The sequence below is a fragment of the Hemitrygon akajei genome, chromosome 1 (assembly GCF_048418815.1).
Source record: "Hemitrygon akajei chromosome 1, sHemAka1.3, whole genome shotgun sequence".
Lineage (NCBI taxonomy): Eukaryota > Metazoa > Chordata > Chondrichthyes > Myliobatiformes > Dasyatidae > Hemitrygon > Hemitrygon akajei.
In genome coordinates this window covers 125724913-125752058 of record NC_133124.1, presented here as the reverse complement: position 1 = coordinate 125752058, position 27146 = coordinate 125724913, and the positions used below count along the sequence as shown (strand labels likewise).

Sequence of the window (27146 nt, the reverse complement as noted above, 5' to 3'; positions counted from 1 at the left end):
ACATCAGTCAGACATTAATTTGCTTATCATCTAATTTTTATTTCTTTAGAGATACAGTGTGGAACAGGCCCTTCCAGCTGATGAACAGCACCACCCACCAGCCCACCTGTTTAACACTAGCCTGATCACAGGACAATTAACCTACTTGTCTTTGGGCTGTGAGATGAAACCGGAGCACCCGGTGCAAACCCATGTGGTCATGGGGAGGGCAAACAAACTCTTCGCTGGCAGAACTGAATTCCGAACTCTGACACCCCGAGCTGTAACAGCTATGCCACCGTGACGCCCTAGTTTTGCCCCATAATTTCTTGACACAGAAATGACTTGCCAGACTCCCAGGCAGTTAAAGAGAACAATAAAATCCCCAATATCCAGTAAATGGTCTAAGCGAGCATTCGCTGCCCTCTTATAGTATCACACCTGTTTAAGGACCTCCTGCTTTGATTTGCTCACGTCTTCGTATTTGATCTTCCACTGAGATAAATCAGCTTCTAGTTTTTCAATCTGTCTTCCAAGCGCAGCTTTGTCCCTGTGTGGAAAAAAGGTTTAAAAAGAATTTTATAGTTCAATAATTGAAGTGCAGCCAACAATAATTATGTAATATGAACACTTATGTCTGTACATGCCCAAATTTTATATTAGCTGTTTATATTTTATATAAACAACTAATAAATTATTACTTAAATCTTATTTTCAATGCGCAATTTTGAAACAAAGTCAGAAGAGGCTACACATGCTGGAACTGGAATAAAAAAACAGAAGCTGGAAGAACTGTGGATTAAGCAGCATCTAAGATCCGAAATTTCAACTTAAATCTTCTTCTTCAATGGAGAACACAAAATGCTGGAGGAGCTCAGCAGGTCCAGCAAAATCTATGGAAGGGAATGAACAGTTAACATTTTGGGCCAAGACCCTGCATCAGGACTGGAAAGGAAGGGGAAAAGGCCAGAATAAGGAGGTGAGGGGGAGGGGAAGGAGGACGAGCTGGAAGGTAATAGGTGAAACCAGGTGAGGGAGTGGGGGGGAAGAGGTAAGAAGCTGGGAGGTGATAGGTGAAAAATGTAAAGGATTGTAGAAGGAATCTTAGAAGTGAAGAGAGTGGACCATGGGAGAAAAGGAAGGAGGTGGGGCACCAGAGAATTGGTGGGTGGCTCAGGGAAAGGGAGGAGGTAAGAGGAGAGTCAGAATGGGAATAAAAGACGGGGGGGGGGGGGGGGGGGAGAGAGGGAAACTACCAGAAGTCAGAGAAATCAATGCTCATGCCATCAGGTTGGAGGCTACCCAGACAGAATATGAGGTGTTGCTCCTCCAACTTGAGAGTGGCCTCATCGTGGCTATACAGAAGAACATAGACTGACATGTTGGAGTGGGAATGGGAAGTAGAATTAAACAGGAAATGCCACCTGTTGTGGCAGATGGAGCAAAGGTGCTTGGGTTATGTGTATTGCTCAGGATTTCCAGTATCAGCAGGATCTCTCGTGTTTCTTCCGCAGACCACCATCCAGATTTTATTACCATTTAAAAATATTCCTTTAGCGATCAGTATCTGCCACGGTATCAAATAATGAATATGCTTCTAACAGTCCATTCTGAAGAGCTGAATAAAATAATTGTCATTATGTGTTCCTCCTTCATAGTTTCAGGAAGCCCCAAAGCACTTCACAGTAAATTAAATCACCTGAAACAGGACCTGCCTGAGAAACCGATCACACAGTTCTTTCAAAGAGATTTCATGGGTACAATGTTCCTCTGAGGTATTCGATCTTTCACATAAAAGAGCTCAAATCAATTATTCTCTAAGGATTGCAGATGAGTAGAATACAGAGGGGTCCAGGTGTTGCGGATGAAACTTAACCAGGTACAGGTACAGGTAGCTAGAAAAGCAAGTGGCATGATGGGGTTCAGGATACAGAAATAAGGAAATACTAGAATTGTACAGAGTTTTGGTGAGGTCACACCTACAGTACTATGTATAGATCTGGAACTCTTACTTATAAAAGGATAACCTAGCTTTGGTGTAAGTCCATATGAGATTCACAAAGCTGTTGGTGGTGGTCTTTTACAGATTCAGTCCTCTACAAGTTGGTGGTAGTCCATTACAGATTCAGTACATTACAGATTGATAGCAGTCCATAATAGATTCACGAAGCTGTCGATGGTGGTCCATTACAGAATCAGTCCATTACAAGTTGGTGGTAGTTCATTACAGATTCCGTCAATTACAGATTGATGGCAGTCCATTACAGATTCACAAAGCTGTCCACAATCCTTCCACAGAGATGAAAGTGTTTCCAATCACAAATGGTTGTCGATAGGATTTCTCGATTCTTTGAAGTGCCACCACAAATTCTGGCGCCATGACCACAATGTTCAGCAAAACAACAGAGTACGACAAAACAGAACATACCAAATAACAAAGCAACGAAGCAAACCAAGATCAATTCATCCCTCCTACACACATACATATTCCCTTCACTGCTGGAGAAGTCATCTTCTTTGGCGACCAGCCTCCAACAGACTCATCCATTTGCAGATATTGAACTTCGACTCCCCCAGCAGACTTGAAGAGATTTGCAGATCTGGGGCTCCAGCCATCAGGCCTCGATTTTTGGACCTCTAGTCAAAGTCCAGGCCTCGATCGGGACTTCTGATCAACCTGCATGCTTCCATCTGGACTTCCAATCTTGCAAACCCCTGCACAGTACTGGTGTTCCCTGAGCAAAGAATCATCCAAGTTGCCTGTGGGATGGCCAGGATGAGTGACATGGACAGTCAGCACGAAAACTTGAGGCTCAGGGCTGCACCCACACCAGCATGCAGACTACAAACCATGACCAGGAAATGGCAGCATCCATTGTGTCTTGGTCTGGTTGTCTCTCCTCACCAGCAACTGGATATGATGAAAATTCCTCTCTCCCGCTCCCTTCGACTGTACAGCTGTGCAGACCCCAGAATTACCTCTACAGTGATAACCAGCCACTGAACTCATGCAGCCAAACAAGGAAAGGGGGCAAATCACAAACAAGAGAAAATCTGCAGAAGCTGTAAATCCAAGCAACACACAAAAAATGCTGGGGAACTCAGAAGGCCAGGCAGCATCTATGGAGAAGAGTAAACAGCCCACTCTTCGGGCCGAGACCGTTCATCAGGACCGATACTGCTTCAGTCACAGCCCATCACATCTCACGATATTGAGGAGATCTGTTATGTCAACAAAGAGTCCACCAAATCCCTACAGATGTATCAGGGAGAGCATTCTAACTGGTTGCATCACCATCTGGTATGGAGGGGCCACTTAACCGAATCAGAAAAATATGCAGAGGGTTGCAAACTCAGCCAGCTCTATCACGGGAACTAGGCTCCCCACTATCGAGGACCTCTTCAAAAGACGATGCCTCAAAAAGGTTGTATCCATCATAAAGAACCCCCCCCCCACCACCACCCTCTTCTCATTACTACTGTCAGAGAGGAGGTACAGGTGCCTAAAGATACATACTTTTTAGGAACAGCTTCTTCCCCTCTGCCATCAGATTTCTGAATGGACAATGAACCTATGGACACAACCTCACTATTTTTGCTCTCCTTTGCACTAATTATTGAATTTAAGATTTTAATATACAGTATACACTTTATCAGGTAAACTTGTACTCCTGCTTGTTAATGCAAATATCTAATCAACCAATCATGTGACAGCAACTCAATTCATAAACGCATGCAGATGTGACCAACAGGTTCAGTTGTTGCTCAGACCAAACATTGGAATGGGGAAGAAATGTGATCCAAGTGACTTTGACTGGGAATGACTGTTGGTGCTAGTGGAGATGGTTTGAATACCTCAAAATCTGCTGATCCAGTGTTTTTTACATGCAACAGTTTCTGGAATTTACAGAGAATGGTGTGAAAAATATCCACTGAGCAGCAGATCTGGGGACAAAAAACACCTTGTTAATAAGAGAGCTCAGAGGAAAATGGACAGACTGGTTCAAGCTGACAGGAAGGTGACAGTAACTCAAATAACCACACGTTACAACAGTGGTGTGCAGAAGAGGATCTTTGAACAAACAACATGTGGAACTTTGAAGTGGATGGGCTACAGCAACAGAAGACCATGAGGATACGCTCAGTGGCCACTTTATTAGGTAATGGAGGTACTGGGTGTGGGCACTGAGTGTATATTTCTTCATGTGTTTTTACGTAATGCACTGTAGTGCTGCTGCAAAGCAAATTTCATAACATATGTCAGTGATATTAAACCTGACTCTGATCCAACATCAGAAAGAATAAGATGAGGGAGCACACACCAGTCCTCAGAGGGAGCAGAAGTGGAAGGAGTGAGGAACTTAAAGTTCCTGGGGATCTAATCTGGACCCAACCTATTGATGCAGCTGCAAAGAAGGAATGACAGCAGCTATATTTCATGAGGAACTTGAGATTTGGTTTGTCGCCAAAAGCACTCACAAATTTCTACAGATGTACCGCTGAGAACACTGGCTGCATCAGCTTCTGGTTTTGGGAGCGGAGGAGTTGGAGAGCTACTGCACAGGATCGCAGTAAGCTGCAGAGAGTTGTAAACTTAGTCAGCTCCAACATGCACACTAGCCCCCATAGTATCCACAACATCTTCAGTGAGCAATGCCTCAAAAAGGCAGCAACCTTCATTAAGGACCCCCATCACCCAGGACATGCCCTCGTCTCATTGCTACCATCAGGAAGGAGGTACAGAAGCCTGAAGGCACACACTCAGCGATTCAGGAACAGCTTCTTCCCCTCTGCCATCCGATTCCTAAATGGACATTGAACTGATGAACACTACCTCACTACTTTTTTATTTCTATTTTTGCACCACTTATTTAACTATTTACTATATACAGTCTGTATATACTAGCTCTAATCCCGTTTTTTCTGTATCATTATGTATTGCTTTGTACTGCTGCTGCGAAGACGACAACTTTCAACACACAGGTCAGTGACAGTCTGCCCCAATGTGAGGGAGCCCATTCTACGGGACTGGAGTGAAGCACCTGGGGCAGCTACCACCGGGGTTTCCAGAAACAGAGCACACTCACCACATCTCAGCATACAATTGCTGTGGGTAGCATGTCCAATAACAATAATTACCCCTTTAAGCACGGCCTCCACCAGCATTCTCATTCCTGAGGATGCAGCCCGACTGCAGGGCAAGTGAGCAGATCCACAGTAACGTTCTTTAATGCCATCTGAAATGAATCAGCTCTGTCAATACAGCTAGACTGAAACACAATCAGGAATAAAATCAGCCAGACAATCCAACATGGACTCAAGCAAACTACTTGTTTCAATATTTGACATTCAAGACTCAAGCTTGCTTATTGTCATTCTTCAGTATACAAGTGTAAAGGAGAACAAGATGATTGTTACTCCAGATCTGATGCAGCATAAAAAAGCACAATAAGCATAAAGAACGTAATAAACAACACATGAAATATCTCTACATAATATTAGCTTATATCCATAGACTGTATGTACACAAAGTGATGCTCGGCACAGGAGTATCTGTACAGAGGGTGACTCTACAGGAAATGATAAAGGAGTGGTGGTGGGGTGGGTCTTATTGCAATTTATGGAATGTTTATCTATTGCACTGTACTGCTGCCACAAAAGCAGACATCCCACCCTGCAAAAACTCACTTCAGGGAGGTAGCACCACCACTGCCACCCCCCGCAACCCCATATCCCTCCTTCCCCCCCCCCCCCACCCCCGGTCGTCCTCCAAGGGTGTAGTATGTAATTCTTTGTTTAGTGATTTTGTCTAATCTGTAAACCAAGTTGGGTATATGCGGAAAATGTGACATTAAAATATGCACTTATATTATCATGGAGTTGTTTTTTTATATTCTATTACAACTTTAAGCAAGACTACAGGGAGTTTGGCCTCATCACGTAGGACATCAATAGAGTAGCTCCTTAGCAGCTAGCCAGCTAGTTTAAATAACACTAGCTGTGCTGATGAATGAATGACACCTGCTAAACTCACCTCAACATGTCTTTTACATTTTAACCCACCATGGGCAACTGTTGCAAACAGTGCAGTGAGCAACACTGTCATTATTTTTGAGGTCGACTGTAAAGCCCGCCCACAGAGAAAACTGATAGGTCTACTTGACACGAAGTGAGACCAATCAGGATGCTCCCTTTCGCTCTCGCTCTTCCTCTCCCTCTCAAAAAAATTAATTTCCGGGATGTTGTATATAATTTGCGGGCATCAGGGAGCTGCTATCAATATGCAGGAGATTCCCAGAACTTCCGGGAAAGGTGGGATGTCTGCAAAAATGTCACAGCATATGTCAGGACAACCTCTCACTCAATGTTAGCAAGACCAAGCAACTAAGTGTAGACTTCAGGAGAGGGAAACCAGACGCCTCTCTTCTGGGCAGCTGTAATCAGGTGACACCAAGGCTCGAGGCCTAGTCCTCCCTATGACTGAGGCCTCGCAGCTCCCACACCGTGCGCCAATAAATCAGTGAATTGAACTTGCAGCTTTCTACATTAACAATGTCCAACAGCGTCTTGTGAGACTTTCAAATCTAAACTCAATAGTTATTTCAACACACTATGTGACTAGGGATTTGGCAAGCTTTGTTGGGCCAATGGCCTGTTCTTGTCAAAAACTTTCTAATGTTCTAAAGAAAAGCGACTAAGACGATCACTTGCCATTAGATTGAACACTTCTTTTGCGCATGGATGTCTTCGACGCCTCTCTGATGCAGGCAGCAGCGTGATCCCCACCAAATCCAGCCCCTTCAGTTTCTCCGTCAATGAGCTACTCACTAAAAGTTTGTTTAAAAAGGACAATGACACCTTTTGTTGACCCCGTAGAAGTTGCTGCATTTGAACGTACCACCAGCTTACCAGAAGATAACAGTCCTGCCACATCTACCACTGTAAATGGTGGTAACTAAAGAAACAGTTAACAGCATGACTGAGACCCCACAATAATACAAGAGCCCAGTTTATCAAAACCAAAGGGAAGCATTTGGAACCATCTTCAGTGAGAAGAGCCAAGTGGATTGTCTACCTTACACTTCACCTTCTGATGTGTGCAGTACCTCATCACAGAACTCAGTCTTCAAGCAGTTCACTCTGCATGATATCAGAAAATGGATGAGAGTACTGAATAGAGCAACACATCTATATTTTTTCCTCTGAAGAGGAACGCTGAAGACTTGCGTTCCAGCTCTAACAACGTCGCTGGCCAAGCTGTCCCAGCGGCGTTACAATACCAGCATTTAACCAACAAGATGAAAATCTGGCCTTAGGTTCCACCCACAAACAAAACAGGACAAGTTCAATCCAGTTAATTTTTGCCACTTTAGCAAAGTGATGGAAGGTGTTGTCAGCAGTTTATCAGGCAGCACCGACTAATCAATCAACTATTCATCCAAGTCACAATAGTGATGATTTATCACCACTGGGGCCTAAATCTCAATGTAATAAATCTCAACATAGTATATTTTATTTTCAAGAAAGTTTATTTTATGTCTGTTTTTTGAACTACTTATTTTAACTATTTAATGTACATATATACGCGCACGCGCATAACTCAGGTTTTTTTTCTCTATATTTATTCATTGCATTGCTGCCGTAAATTTCACAACATATGCCAGTGTTATTAAATCTGATTCTGATTCTGATACGGTGATACATATGTGCTTTGAAATGAATTTATTTTGAACTTTGAACTTTAAATCCCAGAATTCCCTATACAGAAATGCATTGACAATACCTTCACCAAAAATCAAAAAGGCTCAAGCGGACAGCTCACCACCTCTTTCTCAAGCTGAACTGGGCAATCAATACTGACTTGCAGTAATGCAGATGTCCTATAATAAAATAAGCCTATCCATCTGTTCTCCTTCTCCCCTTTCTGTACATACTGAAAATCTGTAACATCTCCAACTCCTGCCAGTTCTCATAAAAGGCTATACAGTCCATGCTCTCTCTCACTGCTACCATTGGGAAGGAGCTACAGAAGCCTTAGGTCCCACACCCCCAGATTCAGGAACAGTTATTACCCTGCAACCATCAGGCTCCTGAACCAGCGAGGATAACTTCACTCACCTCAACTCAGAGCTTATTCCACAACCTATGGACTCACTTTCAAGGACTCCACAGCTCACGTTCTCAGTACTATTTATCTGGTATTTTCAGTTAGTCATCGTTTGCACATTGGGGTTTGTCAGTCTTGTTTATATGTAGATTCCCATTGATTCTGGTGTACCTTTTTGTTCTACTGTGATTGTCTGCAAGGAAATGAACTTCAAGGTAGTACATAATGACATATATACATACTTTGATAATGAATTTACTATGAGATTTTTACTTTTGAAATTTGAGATGGATATTGGCAGTGTGGCAGTTAATGTGACACTGTCACAGCTCAGGGCATTCCAGAGTTTGAAGTTCGATTGTGGCAGCATTTCTAATGGAACGTATACATTCTCCCTGTGAGCGTGTGTGATTCCTCCAGGTGCTCTGGTTTCCTCCCACAGTCCAAAGGTGTACTGGTTAGTAGGTTAATTAATCATTGTAAACTGGCCTGTGATTAGGATAGGGTTGAATAGGTGAGTTGCAGATCAATGGGCCAGAAAATAAAACATAAATGACCTGAAACTTTAATCTGTTTCCTTCCCCACAGATGCTGTTGAATTGGAGCATTTTCAGTATTTCCTTTACTAGCTGAGAACTATAGAGTTTGTACAAATCCAGTTCTCTGGAGATCAAATTATTGAGCTCAATGGTCCAGCCCAATGTCTGGCTGTCATCCAGCGTATGTTTTCAGCAACAATATGTACAACTTGACAACTTTTCAAGATAAAAATTTGCTTTATTTGTCACATGTACATCGAAACATACAGCGAAATGTATTGCTCTGTGTCAATGACCAACACAGTCCAAGGGTGTCCTGAGGGCAGCCTGCAAATGCTTTCGGCGCCAACGTAGCATGCCCGCAACCCACTAACCCTAACCCTTCCCGTATCTCTTTGGAGTGTGAGTGGAAACAGAAGAACCCATAGGAAACCCACATGGTCATGAGGAGAACGTAGAGACTCCTTACAGACAACAAAAGTCGAGCCCTGATCGGAGATCGCTGTCTCTGTAACGGATTTGCACTAACCGCTACACTATTGCGCCACTCATAAATTCTCATAAAGCCTGCCAAGTATCCAGGTAAGTTCCACAAGCCAGCCCTGTAAGTGCATTTTGCACGGCTCATATTCACGTTAAGGGAAGACAGGATACCAGACGGTTCACGAGCTGACGTCAGCAGTAATGCCCCACTAACCTACCTGGTGAACTGCTACATTGAAGAGGTTGACAGACCACTAGCTCATCAAGGGCACGACCGATAAATGCTGGCCATGACAGCAACATCCACATCCCAAAAATGAATTTAAAATATGCAAAATTCATGATTGCAAAGGGGGTGGAGGGTGTGGAATTCGGAGCTTACCTTGCACACAACCAGTGTGCACTGGGATTGGATCGATGGTAGATAATTAAGTTATAATCATGGCTTTTCTCTCACTGTCTGGCCAACACAAGAATGCTGATGGGTATGTGATGAGAACTGAAGTGATGAGCTGCTCAGGAAGAATCAGAAGGCTATCTAATTGACTCCAAGACCTAGCAACAGTCTGCTGAATCTGCAGAAAGTGTTCCCTTCACAGAAGTGATCTATTTGAAGCGGGGGCTGATATCATTTTGTATTTATAACAGCACAATGCTACCACAACGCGGGTCGTCAGACTTCAATCCCAGCATCCTCTGCAAGGTTTTCTCCCTCCTGCCGTCCAATGATGTCCCAGGTTGGTTAACGGGTCATTGCTAACTGTCCAGTGATTAGGTTAGGGTTAAATCAGGGTTGTTGGTGGGCAGTGTGGCTCAAATAATTAGCTAATTAATTAAATCAAAGATTGTTAGGTTCTCGATGAGTAAGGATATCAAAAGTTACGGGGAGAAGGCAGGAGAATAGGGTTGTTAGAGATAATAAATCAGCTGCGAAGGAATGGTGGAGCAGACTCGATGGGCCAAATGGCCTAACTCTGATCCTACAGCATGACTTAAGGTCTTATAATCTAATGTATTGCCTTCTTCAGCATGAACAGGGGTTTATATTACTAGGCTAACTAATCCAGTGATGAAGACTAGTAATCTTGAAAGGCCATTGAGTTTCTGTGCAGAAAGCAAATGTCTAATGGTAGTTTTGGAACCACGTGAAAATATCTTCTTCAAACTGTCGTTCCTGAGCGTAATACTATGCAGCTGGATTTTTGTGACTCCCACTCTGATTGGAGGCATTCCTGGTATTTCCTGTCTGAAGTACACCGTAGCAACAGTGCACAGTAGAAATGATTTCCTACGGAAAATATTCATAAGTTGAAGACCAGCTTAACAATATAAAGCCAAATAACTGGGCATTGCAGTAGCACAGCGGTTAGTGCGACGCTCTTACAGCTCGGGGCGTTCCAGAGTTCAGAGTTCAATTCCAGCGCCATTCTATAAGGAGTCTCTGTACATTCCCCCTGTGGAATGGGTTTCCTCCCACAGTCCAAAGACATAACGTGTAGGTTAACTGGTATTTGTAAATTGACGTCATTAGGTTAAGGTTCATCAGGGTTTTGGGGTTACTGGGGCAGCGTTGTTCAAAGGAATAGAAGGGCTAATTCCACACTGTATTACATTGGAAATAACTAACCAGTGACTTCTTAGATCCCTTATTGTTTTTTCCTCCACATCACAGGAATAATGAAGGGTCACGGAATGAAGGAATAAAGAATGAATCTTTATTTTTATCCATAGATGCTGAGCTCCTCCAGCATTTTGTGTGTGTCACAGGAATTGGTGCACTTTCACTGATAAGGGTCAGCGATATTTTCTTTAAAAGGAATTGTCTACATTACTTTATTGCAAGTTATTTGCAGGCCTGTGTGAGTATGTATTGTGTAGTATGTGAGTTGAGTACAGGAGCAAAGAGGTCCTTCTGCAGCTGTAAAGGGCCCTGGTGAGACCACACTTGGAGTATTGTGTTCAGTTTTGGTCTCCAAATTTGAGGAAGGATACTCTTGCTATGAGGGAGTGCAGTGTAGGTTGATGAGGTTGATTCCCGGGATGGCGGGACTGTTAAATGTTGAAAGATTGGAGCAACTGGGCTTGTATACACTGGAATTTAGAAGGAAGAGAGGGGATCTGATTGAAACATATAAGATTATTAAAGGATTGGACACGCTAGAGGCAGGAAACATGTTCCCGATGTTGGGGGGGGTCTGGAACCAGAGGCCACAGTTTAAGAATAAGGGGTAGGCCATTTAGAACAGAGTTGAGGAAAAACATTTTCACCCAGAGAGTTGTGGATCTATGGAATGCTCTGCCTCAGAAGGCAGTGGAGGCCAATTCTCTGGATGCTTTCAAGGAAGAGTTAGATAGAGCTCTTAAAGATAGCGGAGTCAAGGGATATGGGGAGAAGGCAGGAACGGGGTACTGATTGTGGATGATCAGCCATGATCACAGTGAATGGTGGTGCTGGCTCGAAGGGCCAAACGGCCTACTCCTGCATCTACTGTCTATTGAAAATTTATTTTATTTGCAGGTACAGCATGGACCAGGCCCTTCTGGCCCAACATCATTTTAGCCAGTAATAACAATAATAAAAGGCTTCATGACATCCATTAATGACTGAATAAAGTATCTAAACCAGTACTTTAATTATGAGAAGCATCAGAGTGACTACTGACTGAGAATGAGTCTTCTCCAAAGGATCGTCACGCTGGAGAAAGAGGCTTGTGAGTTCCTGAGACCCCGAGGGCGATGCTCTCTGCAGTTTAGCCTAGGTTCTGGTAGGGTCACCCACGCTGGTAAGGTCAAGGGAGAGGTTCCAGACAGAGATCGATCCAACTGAGACAGTGGTGGAGCCTTTGGAAGCTGATGGCACATCACAACAGCAGTCGTCTTGCACTCCATGCCACTGGACCCTGACACCGCTCCGTCAAGGACAGTGTGGCCGCTGGCTGTGATTCAGCCTCTCCACATTAAACAAAGTCACGCACAGGCATTCTCTGTTAAGGAAATCCACCCTAACATCGCAGAGTTTTATGGATCCCTGATCGGCGGCTTCAGTAACCTGAGGACCTATCCGTAGACAACCCCATAAGGCAATACCACCTGCGACTCGAGTATCACACTATTACTATCCAATGGGAGAGTACTGCAAGTATGTGTAGAGTGATATGATATGAGCAACTATAGAAAACAAACATCCCTGGCTACAAAGAAATTGGCTTACAGGCAGTTTTCAGAAACAGAACCCTTATGTAACCCAGGATCTGCCTACATTTCTTCAGCAGTACAGTCTTCCTATTTCCCCTTTTTCCCTGGACCATTGATTCCCAGAGTTTTTTTTTTGAGTTATCTGAGCAAAATCCGTATTCAAATTAAAGCAGTTATAATTAATCATCACAGTGCCAGCATGAGCCCCAAACATTGTGGTCCATGATCTCGTTGTAGAAGTTCAGCATTCCCCAGATCAAAGGCTTTAAAGACGAGCTTCATTTGTCACAAATACATCGAAGCACACATTGAAATGCATTGTTTGCACCAAATCAAATCAGCGTGGACTATGGACTGGGCTGGGCAGCCAAGCTTCCAATGACAGCATAACATGCCCACAACACACCAACTCTTGGAAATGTGGGAGGAAACCAGAGCACCGGGAGGAAACCCACACGGTAATGGGGAGAACATACAAAATCCTTACAGACGGCAGCAGGAATTGAACCCCGAACGGTCATCTCTGGCGCTGTATTAGCTTTAAGCTAACCGCTACACTGCCATGCTGCCCCATTCCAACAGTACAATAACATGTTTTTACCGTGGCTTCCAGAAGACTAAAATACAGGTCTAATAATTTATATTTCCTCGGGACCATTCCTATTTATTTACTGAGATACAGTGAGGAATGTGCTCTTCTGGCCCTTTGAGCCAGCAATCCTCCAATTTAATCCGAGCCTAATCACAATTTACATTGACCAACTGACCTATCAACCGGTACGTCTTTGGACTGTGGGAGAAAACTGACACAGTCACGGAGAGAACGTTACAAACTCCTTACAGGCAGTGGCTGGAATCAAACCCAGGTCACTTGTTCTGTAAAGCGTCGTGCTAACCACTAGGCTACCTTTGCCTAAGCATGGACCGAAGAGCTCAATCCCAGAGATGAGGTGTGGGTAACTCCTCTTAGCATCAAGGCAGCATTTGAAGACATGTGGAATCAAGGGGCTCTGATAAAATGAAAGACAATGGTCATTAAGGAGCAAGCACTCCATTTGTGGATTCATACTTCACAACTGCGGGGCGGCACGGTAGCACAGCATTTAGCATAACGCTATTACAGCACCTGTGACCTGGGTTCAATTCCCGTCGCTGACCGTAAAGGGTTTGTATGTTCTCCCATGATCGCTTGAGTTTCCTCCAGGAGCTCAGGTTTCCTCTCACATTCCAAAGACAGATGGGTTAGTAGGTTAATTGGTCACATGGGTGTAATTAAGCAGTGTGGGCTCGTTGGGCCTAAAGGGCCTGTTACTGTGCTGTATCTCTAAATAATTTTTTTTTTAAAACAAAGAAAGGTGGTTTTGCTTGTAGGAAATTATTCACCCTGGCCCCAATGGGTAACACTGAACTAGGTGGGCCCAAACATCTTCAGCTGCTTCAACAACGGCATTTCTTTTATCGTAAACTGAGCATGGCAATGTTTGCTAATGATTACACGATGGTCAGTTCTATTCACAACTCCACAACAAATAAAGCAATCCATTGCCTGCAAGGCACTGACACGATAGCGTAGCGGTTAGCACGATGCTGTTACAGGTCAGGGAGTCAGAGATCAGAGTTCAATCCCAGCAACCTCTGTAGGGAGACTGTACATCCTCCACATGGAATGTGTGGACTTTCTCCAAATGCTCCAGCTTCCTCCCACAATCCAAAGAGTTAGTAGGTTAATTGGTCATTGTAAATTGTCCCATGATCAAGTTAGGGTTAATCGGGGGTTGTCGAGAGTTGCTGGGCATTACAGCTCAAAGGCCTATTCTGTGCTTTATCTCCAAATAAACAACCAGGCATGGGTTGATTAAGTGACAAGTAACAACCATGTCACCAAAGTGCCAGGAAATAGAGAATTGAACTACTACCCTTGACATTCCTTAACATTACCAATACCCAGACCTTCAGCATCAATAACACCGGAGACTCTGCGGAATGCTGGAATTCCAGAGTAACACACACAAAATGCTGAAGGAACTCAGCAGGTCAGGCAGCATCTAGGGAGAGGAATAATCAGTTGACAAGACTCTTCTACCATCAATATTCCGGGGGTGAAGAGCCACAGATAATTGTGGCTGTAACAAGACAGCAGATAGTGTTCCAGCTTGAGGGACCTGGCTTTCAAATTTCAGAGTAAATTTATTATCAAAGTACACTTACTGTACATCGCCATATACAACTTTGTGATACATTTTCTTGCAGGTCTTCACAGGAAAATAAAAATTATGCATAACAAAGACAAACAATCAATGTGCAAAATAAGACAAATTGCGCAAATAATAATGAAATGCATATTAAATAAATAATTAAGGTTTAATGTTGGCCTTGGTGCGGTACATGTGCAACTTATACATTCTCTCTGTCACTGTGTGAGTTTTCGCTTTGTGTCCAGTTTCCTCCCACATACCAAAGATATGACAGAGGTTTAAATGGCTACTGTAATCACCCTATAGTGAGAAATAATATCACAGGGAATTTGATGGGTTTCTGAGAGAGAATATGTTGATCTGACAGTTGACAGAGGATAGTAGATAACAACTGGCACCTTGATTCCACGCCCATGGGTGAACTGCTACTATGAGTGTGGGATCAACATTGAAGACCCACAGATGTCTCTCTTGCCTCTGCATCACTGTCCCTTCCTCTCCGAAAGGTAAGCCCTGCCAGTGGGGTCGGACATACCCAGGGACTGTGACGGAGGAAACTGTCATGCCATCTGTAATGTATGATTCTCTCAGTACTACCATGTTGACTGCTAAGTGACCAATGTGTGGGAAATCTCTTTAAAGTTAAACACCAGTAGCTGATTCTTGTGAGGAGATCATTGTAAGGTCAGTTGTTCTGGGAATGATTCTCCTGTGTCCAGTTTAACCAGAAGACCGTAGGATATAGGAACAGAGTTAGGCTATTTGGCCCATCAAGTCTTCTCCAACATTCCATCACGGTTGATTTATTATCATTTTTAACCCCATTCTCCTGCCTTCTCCCCGTAACCTTTGACACCATTACTAATCAAGAACCTATCAACCTCCATTTTAAGTATACCCAATGACTTGGCCTCCTCAGCCTTCTGTGGCAATGAATTCCACAGCTGCACCACCCTCTGGCTAAAAAATATCTTCCTCATCTCTGTTCTAAAGGGACATCCTTGCATTCGGTGGCTATGCCCTCTGGTTCTAGACTCCCCCATAGCCATTCCTTCACAGTCACAGTCACAGTCACCTTAATACATTTTATTCTTTATTTGAGAAATGGCATGAAAAATGAGTGGCCAATCCGTGAAATTGTATTTTCAAAGACCAGCTGTCTGCCTGGATGAACAACCCCAGGCTGTGAGTCTAGTCCCTGGTCAATGCCCGACAATATTCTCTTTCTTCATTTAACAAGGATGCTGCATCAGATACTTCAGAGTCAACCACATTCCTGCCAATCCGGACTTGTACGCTGGTCAGCCTAGGGAGATATGGCAGACCTCCTCCCCACAGAACATTAGCAAACTAATTGTGTCAGCATGATAATCCATTAGTACTGTGGACATTAAATTCCACAACTGTCACAGTGGTGAAGACATGGCCCCAGATTGTTCAACCAGGCGGACAGCTGGTCATTGAAAATACAATTTCACAGGTCAGCAACTCATTTTCCGTGATATTTCTCAAATAAGGAACATCAGTTATTGATGCCACAACTGAAGATTGTACAAAATTACATGCAGAAATAATACAAGAGCAGTAATTTCTGAACTAAATGGGTTTAACAGCGTTTAGCTCTATAAAAGCTGTGAAGAGATCCCTCAAAGCTGTGGACCCACATTGGAAAACCAATAAACCAATTATAACATGAACAGCTTGTACAACGATACAACCCAGTCCATCACAGGCAGAGCCCTCCCTACCACTGAGCACATCTACAAGGAGCACTGTCACAAGAAAGCAGCATCCATCATCAAGGACACCCCCCCCCCTCATCCCACCATCCACACCATGCTCTCTTCTTGCTACTACCATTGGGCAGGAGGTACAGGAGCCTCAGGACCCACACCACCAGCTCAGGAACAGTTATTACCCCTCAACCATCAGGCTCCTGAACCAACTAACTTCACTCACCTCAACACTGAACTGATTCCACAATCTGTTGAATCACTCTTAAAGGACTCTACAACTCATGTTCTCAGTATTATTTATTTACTTATTTACTTATAATTTTTGTATTTGCAGTTTGTCTTCTTTTACACCTTGGTTATTTGTCCATCTTTGTGTGTAGTTTGTCAGCAATTATATTGTATCACTTTGTGCTACAGTGAATGACTGCAAGATACATGACCATAGGATCATTAGACATAGGAGCAGAATTAGACCCTTCAGTCCATCGAGTCTTCTCCGCCATTCCATCACAGCTGATCCCACTCAACCCCATACCCCTGCCTTCTCACCATATCCTTTAATGCCTTGACCGATCAGGCAACAATCAACTTCCGCCTTAAATATACACACGGACTTGGCCTCCACTGAAGTCTGTGGCAAAACATTCCACAGATTCACTACTCTTTAGTGGAAAAAAAACTCCTCCTTACCTCTGTTCTAAAAGGTTGCCCCTCAATTTTGAGGCTGTGCCCTCTAGTTCTGGAGACACCCACCATAGGAAACATCCTCTCCACATCCACCTGACCTAGTCCTTTCAACATTCGGTAGGTTTCAATGAAATCCCCCTGCATTCTCATATGAATCTCAGGGTAGCATATGGTGACATATACTGTACATACCTTGATAATAAATGTTGATTATCATATACCTTGATAATAAATAAATTTGCTTTACTTTTCAAAAGTACAGAAACCCAATCTATGGAGTGAAAATTACATTGATCAACAACTATGAAAAAGAATAGCCATGTTATAGTTATGCTGCTGTTAGTTCCCACCATTCCCAGACCATGAAGGTGATTCCATGGATCCTCAACTACCTGTGCACCTCCCAGTTGGCTCCATTATATCCTGTCTACAGCAGAGTTTCCAATCGATTCTACCTTCACCAAACACCCCAAAGGTTTTTGTCATTGTTGCTGGCAACTTCAACCGTGCTAATTTAAAAAACAGTCCTGCCCAAATTCTATCAGCAGGGTGTCTTTGCTACTGGAGGTGACAGCACATTAGACCTGGTTTAAACCAACATTCCTGGTACATACAAAGCTGCTCCCCACCCCACCTTGGATACTCCGTCCACTTATCTGTTATGCTAATTCCTGCATATACACCACTCGTCAAACCAGTTCAAAAGGAGATAAAGACCTGGTGAGAAGGAGCAACCTCAGCATTACAGGACCATTTTGAAAACACAGGCTGGAACACGTTCAGGGAGGTGGCTACCTGTGACCACCACATTAACATCGATGAGTACGCGGGATCTGCGACTGGCTACAGAGAGAAATGCAAAGAGGATGCCACTGCAATTAAACACGTCTACGTGAGGGCAAATCAGAAGTCAAAGTTGACGGCAGAGGTCCAGGCATGGCTGAGAAATTGGGATGCTGACTTCAGACCGGGGGATAAGGTGGCTCTCAGATCAGCGAGAGCTGCACTCTCCCACGCTAGCAGGAAGGCAAAGAGTGATAAGTCACAGAGAACATACAGCCATTTCTGTGACACTAGAGGTACGAGGCGCATGTGGTAGGGCTTTCAAACCACGGCAGACTACAAGTCCACCCTGCAGATAAACGACAGTGACACCTCGCTTCCTGATAGGCTGAATGTCTTTTGCACACAGCTTGATGCATGGAACAATGTGCCAGTGAGCAAGACCTCCATTTCACCTGAGGAGCAGGTACTGTGTGGCCACAGTTGATGTGAGGAAGACCCCATACAAGGTCATCCCACGTAATGCTGCGGGGCCCAGTAACATACCTGGTTGGGTGCTGTGGAAGAAGCTAGCAGCAATAGCATTAGTGGGCAGAAGTGATTGTAATTTCCAATACTAGGGAGAAAGTGCTTGGGAAACTGAAATGTCTGAAGGTAGATAAATCATCTGGACCAGGTGGTGTACACCCCAGGGTTCTGAACAAGCTAGCTGAGGAGATTGTGGAGGCATTAGTAGTGATCCTTCAAGAATCATTGGACTCTTGTATGGTTCCAGAGGAGTGGAAAAGTGCAAATGTCACTCCACTCTTCAAGGGAGAGAAGCAGAAGAAAGGAAATTACAGGCCAGTTCGTCCGACCTCAGTGATTGGGAAGATACTAGAGTCATTAAGAATGTGGTCTTGGGGTACTTGGAGGCACATGATAAAATAGGCTGTAGTCAGCATGGTTTCCAAAAGAAAAAAATTTACCTGACAAAGCTGTTAGAATTCTTTGAAGAAATAACAAGCAGGATAGCCAAAGGAGAATACGTGGATTTTGTGTACTTGGATTTTCAGAAGGCCTTTGACAAGGTGCCACACATAGGGCTGCTTAACAAGTTAACAGCCAATGGTATTTCAGGAAAGGTACAAGCATGGATAGAGCACTGGCTGATTGGCAGGAGGCAAAGAGTGGGAATTTCTGGTTAGCTGCCGGTGACTAGTGGTATTCCGCAGGGATCCATATTGGGACAGCTTCTTTTCATCTTATATGTCAATGATTTGGATGACGGAATTGGTGGGTTTGTAGCCAAGTTTGCAAAGATAGGTGGAGGGGCAGGTAGTGTTGAGGAAGCAGGGGGTCTGCACAAGGACCTAACGGATGAGGAAAACAGCCAAAGGAGTGGTAGATGGAATATAGTGTCAGGAAGTGTATGGTCATGCACTTTGGTTAAAGGATTAAAGGCACAGACTATTTTCTAAATGAGGAGAAAATTCAAAAATCAGAGGAGGAAAGGAACTTGGGAGTCCTTGTGCAGGATTCCCTACGAGTTAATTTGCAGGCTAGGTCAGTGGTAAGGAAGGCAAATGCAATGTTAGCATTCATTTTGAGAGGACTAGAATATACGAGCAATGCTGAAGCTTTATAATGCATTGGTCAGACCACACGGAGTACTGTGAGCAGTTTTGGGCTCCTTATCTAAGAAAAGTTGTGCTGGCAATGGAGAGGGTCCGGAGGAGGTACAGGAGAATTCTTCCGGGTGTGAGGAACGTCTGATGGCTCAGGGCCAGTAATCACTGATATTTAGAAGAATGAGTGGTGATCAATTAGCCGGCGAGCCTCAGACCCCAGCGAAATAGGGAAATGTCTGCCCTAGCATGTGAAGTCAGCTCCAGCGCACTGGGCGGATGAGATCAACAGTGAGATCCAACGGCCAGGAAAGCGATTCTGCAACGCTTCGAGGAGAGCGACATGCACGACAAAGGCACAGATGAATACATGATTATCCACAGCAACCAAGGAAGACCCCAGTTTGTGACAACTTCTTGTACCACTGGATCCAAACTTCCAAGGTCGAGAGAGTCAAATTGTTCCAGTTTGGCTTTTCCACTTTAAAATCCTCCTGCTGCCATCATCAGATATGACGGACAACCAACACACTGCCACATTCTTTTGATGGACTGTAAGTGAACAAAATTAATGCAGACACCTAGTGCCTTCATACAATGCTTTCAATTATAATTGCATCTCCAAATCTTAATTTTCATTGTAACATTCAAAATGATTGTCGATATCTTCAAATTCTTCATAGTTCCTAACCTACTGAAGTTGCTCGTTACAGTAAATTTTTTGATATATACCTTTTTTCTTATAATATATGATATATTTTAGGTATTGCACTGTACTGATGCTGTAGAATAATAAATTTCACAATATCTGTCAGTGACAACAAACTTCACTGTGACTCTGACCTACGCTACCATACCGCTGACTTATTTTTACTTTTCTTACTGTTCTTCAACAAGTTAACACTTAATTCACATAATTCTCAAAACTTCTGCCATCTCCAACCGGATCCCATCACCACCATCCCATCTTTTCCTCTCCCCCGCCCACTTTCAGCTTTCCGCAGGGATCGCTCCCTGTGCTATTCCCTTGTTCATTCGTCCCTCACCACTGATCTCCCTCCTGGCACTCATCCCTTGCAAGCGGAACAAGTGCTACACCTGCCCCCACACCTCCTCCCTCACTACCATTCAAGGCTCCAAACAGTCCTTCCGGGTGAGTTGACACTTCACCTGTGAGTCTGTCAGGGTCATCTACTGTATCCAGTGCTCCTGGTGTGGTCTCCTGTATATCGGTGAGGCCTGACGTAGGTTAGGAGACCACTTCGCCAAACACCTACGCTCCATCCGCCCAAAACAAAAAGCAGGATCTCCTGGTAGCCACCCATTTCAATTCCACTTCCCATTCCCATTCCAACGCATTGGTCCATGGTCTCCTCTACTGCTGCAATGAGGCCACTCACTTCTTTTCCAATCCTGAAGAAGGGTCTCAGCCCAAAATGTTGACTGTTTATTCCTTTCCATAGCTGCTATCTGACCTGCTGAGTTCCTCCAGCATTTTGTGTGTGTGTTGCTTGGATTTCCAGCATCTGCAAAATCTCTCATGTTTGTTGAAGTAGTAATATTGTTTCATTTTCACTCCTGGCCATTTCTGGCATCTCCAAGCCTGAAGGCTTGAAATGCAGTCAGCAAAACAAATTTAAATTGTCATACTGCTTATTTCTCACCAACTATCAGTGACAAAAATCACTGCTCTTTCAAACACAACTGACGCTCCAAGCACAGAGTCTAACGGCCACACAAATTCACACGACTGAACCTCCTCAGAAACTGCTCGGCAACGGTGTCCGGTTCCATATAAGCAACAAAGAGTCCGAAATAAATGAAGGGAATCCCGGCTACTTTCTCAATTAGATTTTCTTCTTTATAAGTTGCCCTAAATAAGCATCTTCCCTAATTAACCGATGGAACAATTAATCACAGCAAATATTGATTTGATTTAGTTTTTTTTTTACTGTTTATAGCTCTTTATGGTAACTTTTTAAATATATATATGTATATTTCTTATTATAATTTATGATATATTTTATGTCTTGCATTGCACCGATGCTGTAGAACAGGTTTCAAACACTTGTTAGTGATGATAAACCAGATTTTGATTCTAACCCACACTGCTGTGACGCCTGACTTATTTTTACTTATTTTCTTATTTTTCTTCAAATAACAACATGCTCACCTGAATTACAGAAACAAGTATACAGGGATCAGCTTAAGATTTTAGTCAAAGGAGCAATGTATGTCGAGGCATACAATGTTCTCTCAGAACTATGGTGGAAGTCAGCCCAGCATCTTCCAGTGGGCTCAAGCTCACATCGTTCTATGACCGATTGAGATGGATGTGGAAGAAGAGCGAGCAGTGAAGTCAACATCACTGAGAAGCAGATTGGACATTTCTCTTCAGACACCCGCAAACCCAAAGCTAGCTACAGAAATCCAATTTAAAGATTCAGATTTATTTAACGCACGTAAAATCGAAACGTACCGCACAACGTGTCGCTTGCACTAACAGCCAACACACCCGAGGATGCACTGGGAGCAGCGCGCAGGGGTCGCAACACATTCTGGCGCCAGCATAGCATGCCCAGAGTGCAACACAGGACTCAACGAAACAGAAAACAGCAAGTGACAAAATAACAACAGAATCAGAGCCAGGTTCATTATCACCGACACGTGACGTGAAATTTGTTAGCTTAGCAGCAGCAGTTCAATGCAATACATAACCTAGAAGAGAAAAAAATAAATAAAATAAAAATAATAATAATAAGTAAATCAATTACAGTATACATATATTGAATAGATTAAAAAATGTGCAGAAAACAGAAATACTGTATATTAAATGAAGTGAGGTAGTGCCCAAGGGTTCAATGTCCATTTAGGAATCAGATGGCAGAGGGGAAGAAGCCGTTCATGAATCGCTAAGTGTGTGCCGTCAGGCTTCTGTGAGTAAAGGACATGCCCTGGGTGCTGGAAGTCCTTAATAATGGATGTTGCCTTTCTGAGACACCACTCCCTGAAGATGTCCTGGGTACTCTGTAGGTTAGTACCCAAGATGGAGCTGACTAGATTTACAACCTTCTGCAGCTTCTTACGTTCCTGTGCAGTAGCCCACCCCGCCCCCCCATCCCAGACAGTAATGCAGCCTGTCAGAATGCTCTCCACGGTACATCTATAGAGGTTTTTGAGTGTATTTGTTGACGTGCCAAATCTCTTCAAACTCCTAATGACGTATAGCAGCAAAACAGGCTCCCTTTCCTATCTCCCAAACACCCACCCACCCACGCATGCACACACATAGTCCTCCAACCCTGGGCAGGCCTTCTTCGTCGCCAACACACTTAGACTCACGTGATGTTGGACCTTTGACTTCCCCAGCAGCCTCGCAGAGATACCCTGCAAATGCAGAAGTTCCTGATCCAGCAGCTTCTGATCATCAGGCATTGAGTGCACAAAAGCTATGAAGATGGTTGAACTACTTCACCATCTCTGAATACCATGGAAAGCATCCATTTAAGTCAGCATGAATTTTAATGGTACAATTCTTCTTAACATCTATCAAACAAATTCACTTGTTCTGAAAACTTACATTTGCAAATATGCAGTCACACTTATTCAGCTCTGAATTATGGTTTAAGATTGAAAAGAAATAAGACTTAAGTTTTATTAACTCTCTTGTCCATCTCTCTTGATTTTTCCCCCCTTAATCCCGTTCTTCCTTTCCAATATTTAATTTTCCATCCCTGATTTCAGAACATTGAACAGGGCTGCTTAGGCTATTCATCCAAAAATGTTGTGCCAGCCTTCTAACCAACTCACAGATCAATCTAACACGTCTGTCCTACATCTCGCCGCTGCCTGTAAGGAGTTTGTACATTCACCTCATGACCCCGTGGGTTTCCTCCAGGTGCTCCAGTTATTTCCCACAGTCCAAAGACGTACCGGTTGGTAGGTTAATTGGTCTTTGTAAACTGATATAATACATATGTATAGACATCCATCCATTTTACTTTCATCTATGTGCCTAGCTATGAGTCTTTTAAACCTTCCTAAGGTACCTGCATCTACCACCACTCCCGGCAGTGCATTTCACACATCTACCACTCTCTGTGGGGAAAAAACTCACCTTTAATATCTTCCCCTACACTTTCCTCCAATCACCTTAAAATTATGCCCTCTTGTATTAGCCATTTCCGCCTTAGGAATAAGTCTCTGGCTGTCATTGTCTCCTATAATCTTATACAACTCTAACAAGACACCTCTCATCTTCTTCTGATCCAAAGAAATAAGCCCTAATTTACTCAAACTATCCTTATAAGTCATGTTATCTTATCCAGGCAGTATCCTGATAAATCTCCTCTGCCCCGCTCTAAAGCTTCCATATTCTTCCAATAATGGGCACAGTATTCCAAATGTGATCTAACCAGAGTTTTATAGGATTGTAACATCACCTGTTTGCTCTTGAACTCAATTCCCTGATAAATAAGGCCAACACACCATCAACCATCTTAACCACCCTATCAACTTGCGTAGCAACTTTGGGGGGGTTTGTGAACCTGGACCACAAGATCCCGCTGTTCCTCCGCAATGCTACAAATCCTGCCATTAACCCTATCTGCCAACACAGATGCCTTGTGCAGGAAGGCACAGAGTCGACTGTACTTCCTAAGAAGGTTGGCGTCATTCAATGTCTGTAGTGAGATGCTGAAGATGTTCTATAGGTCAGTTGTGGAGAGCGCCCTCTTCTTTGTGGTGGCTTGTTGGGGAGGAAGCATTAAGAAGAGGGACGCCTCACGTCTTAATAAGCTGGTAAGGAAGGCGGGCTCTGTCGTGGGCAAAGTACTGGAGAGTTTAACATCGGTAGCTGAGCGAAGGGCGCTGAGTAGGCTACGGTCAATTATGGATAACTCTGAACATCCTCTACATAGCACCATCCAGAGACAGAGAAGCAGTTTCAGCGACAGGTTACTATCGATGCAATGCTCCTCAGACAGGATGAAGAGGTCAATACTCCCCAATGCCATTAGGCTTTACAATTCTACCGCCAGGACTTAAGAACTTTTTAAAAGCTATTATTAATGCTTTTTGAGATAGTGATTTAGATGCATATCATATTTTTTTACTGAGTTAAGTATTGTATGTAATTAGTTTTGCTACAACAAGTGTATGGGACATTGGAAAAAAGTTGAATTTCCCCATGGGGATGAATAAAGTATCTATCTATCTATCTATCTATCTATACTCTGCTTCCAAGTCTGACTTTCCAAAGTGATCATTTCACATTTATCCAGATTTACTGCATCTGCCACAGCACAGCTCTGCATTCTATCAATACTCCATTGTGGTAGTAATACAATCACTCAAGTCGAGTATGATGTTCTCCCGCACTGAGATTTAATCCGGGATGTTAGGATGGATTCCTGTACATGATATTGTTCAACGTGGGGAGAATGATGAACGGGCAGTCACCACACCGTCCTTGGCAGATCGGGGTCAGGGTCCAGGGGCACAGAGCATAAAAATGACTGCAGACTCTTCACAGCTGCAGCCTTCCTCTGCCTTCATTGCCATTGTGACGAGTCATCTTCCTCCAGCTATCCCGGTGAGCTTTGGTTACAGAGAGTGATAGATGCTTCGAATGACCTGCTAGGGATGGAGGTACAGGCAGATACATTGGGGACATCTGAGAGACTCTTCGGTGCTAGAAAAATGGATCAAAGGGGCTGTACCATGCTGTAATGTTTGATGTTCTATTAATATTCCTTACTTTCACACTAGATTTCCTTGTATTCCCATTGGAAAACTTGCAGATGACCTGTTGTGTAACCTTTAATGCATTCAAGCTAAATACAAGGGGCATAATTTTCAGGTGGCTGGAGAAAAGTATAAAGGATGTCAGAGGTAAGTTTTTTTTACACAAAGAGCAATGGGCAAGGGGAATGCCCCACCTATCCCCTTGGGGATGGTAGAGGCAGATACATTGGGAACATTAAAAGAACTTTCAGACAGGCGCATGACTGACAGATAATTGGAGGGCTACGTAGGAAGGAAGGGTTAGATTGATCTTAAAATAGGTTATAAGGTTGGCACAACATGGTGGGCCGAAGGGCTTGTACTGTACTGTAATGTTCTATTTAAAGCTAGTCTACATTGTTTAAAGGCGGTCTATGCCACTTCAGGAGGGAAGGAAGGAAGCACTAGAAGTACTGTGGTCGAAGGAAGTGCTGGAAATCATTCCGAACGTCAGTCTGAATGGGAAACAGACAACTGAAAGAGGAATGGAATGGCTCTGAATTTTCTGGGTATGACACCAAGTGCCTTGGTTGAGGAGGCAGCAAGCAGGCTCGGTTTATAATATCCCCATCACTTCCACAATAACCGCTGCAATTAGGAATAACACCATATATCTACCGCATCATAGCACGTTTGGCAAAGCAAAAGCCATCTTCGAACACAAGGAACTACCCAAGAACAAAGACATACCAGAAATTTAAAGGCAAAATATTAATCCAATATTGACTGACAATAAATAATGTATAACAGAGACATGCAGTATATTTTTTTGAGTCTTACTAAAAAAATGCAGTATATTTTTTTAAGTGGTTAATCTGACTGCAATGGGAATGTTATATAAGATTATAAAACACTTAGCAGTAAATAACCAAGTACACTGCAGCTTCAGAAAAGCCGTACAGCTGGCTATCATTACTGACCTGACATTCTCAATGGGTGGGAAAGAGCTGTTACCATGAGATTTAGTTTTGCACTTCTCAGCTGCAGTCTTAAAAAAGAATCCTCAACGTCCCCACAAGAAGCTTCAAAATGCCTACATCCTCCTGACTCATTGAAAGGCCATAGTATTCTGACAATGAAATGACTAGATACAGTGCCTAATGTACAATGTAACAGACGGCTTCAGAGATACCCAATAACAAAAACTCTTTTTCAAGGATTTCGGTAGTGCAGTAGACCATTAGAATTGAGCTTTAGCGGTTTATAAATGATTTTCAAACACTCAGTTTTAGTTCATTCCCTTATATCCTTATTTTCAAATTCAAATCCTATTTCATTAAGCTCTTAGAAACATTATTCTATGTATGACAAATATCAATAATATCCTTGATCTGAAGCTTCTCAGGGCAGTGTCTAAGGCTTTATACTCATAACAGGACATGGCAACGGCTGATTTAATTGCCCAGAATTGACGGTACACAGCTCATAACTTTCTACTCGTTATCTGGTCGAGGGAGCACTCCTTTTACAAATTTCTTCTCATGAGACAACAGAATGAGTGGCAGCACAAGAGCACAGAGTTAGCAGAACACTTTACAGTGCCAGCGACTCAGGTTCAATTTCCACCACTGTCTATGAGGAGTTTGTACCACATTTGTCTCCCCGTGACCACATGCTCCGGTTTCCTCCCACATTGCAAAGCTGTAAGGGTTAGTGGATTCATTAGTCACATTGGCCTATTTGGGTGCGCAGGCTCATTGGGCCAGAAGAGCCTGGTATCCTGCTGCATCTTATAAAAAAAAATAAAAATAAGAATTCAGAAAAGGATATTGATATTTTGTGATCTAGCAATAAAAACATTGATGCCATTTCATTTGACTATTTCCTGTCCAAAATTTCACTGCTTCGAATTAGTTAGTGACATGGGCTATAATGTTAGCATACACATATGCTTCTGTGATATGTGTTTGTGAATGGGCAGCGAAGGCTAGAGAACAGAACCATTATTAGGGAATCCGAACCAGGTTTACTATGACTGACATAGGTTGTGAAATTTGTTGTTTTGTGGCAGCAGGACAGTGCAATAAATAAAATATAAAATATACAGATAC

General features: G+C 43.3%; 1 protein-coding gene across 4 annotated transcripts in view; it reads right to left on the bottom strand.

Annotated features, from left to right (window-relative positions):
- Window positions 1–27146, bottom strand: part of LOC140730756 (coiled-coil domain-containing protein 102A-like) — a 451176-nt gene that overhangs the window by 334142 nt on the left and 89888 nt on the right. For all 4 annotated transcript variants that reach the window (XM_073051621.1, XM_073051629.1, XM_073051639.1 and 1 more), the window contains exon 4: window positions 421–529. In XM_073051621.1, coding sequence (XP_072907722.1) covers window positions 421–529 — 109 coding nt within the window. The remainder of the gene's footprint in view (window positions 1–420; window positions 530–27146) is intronic.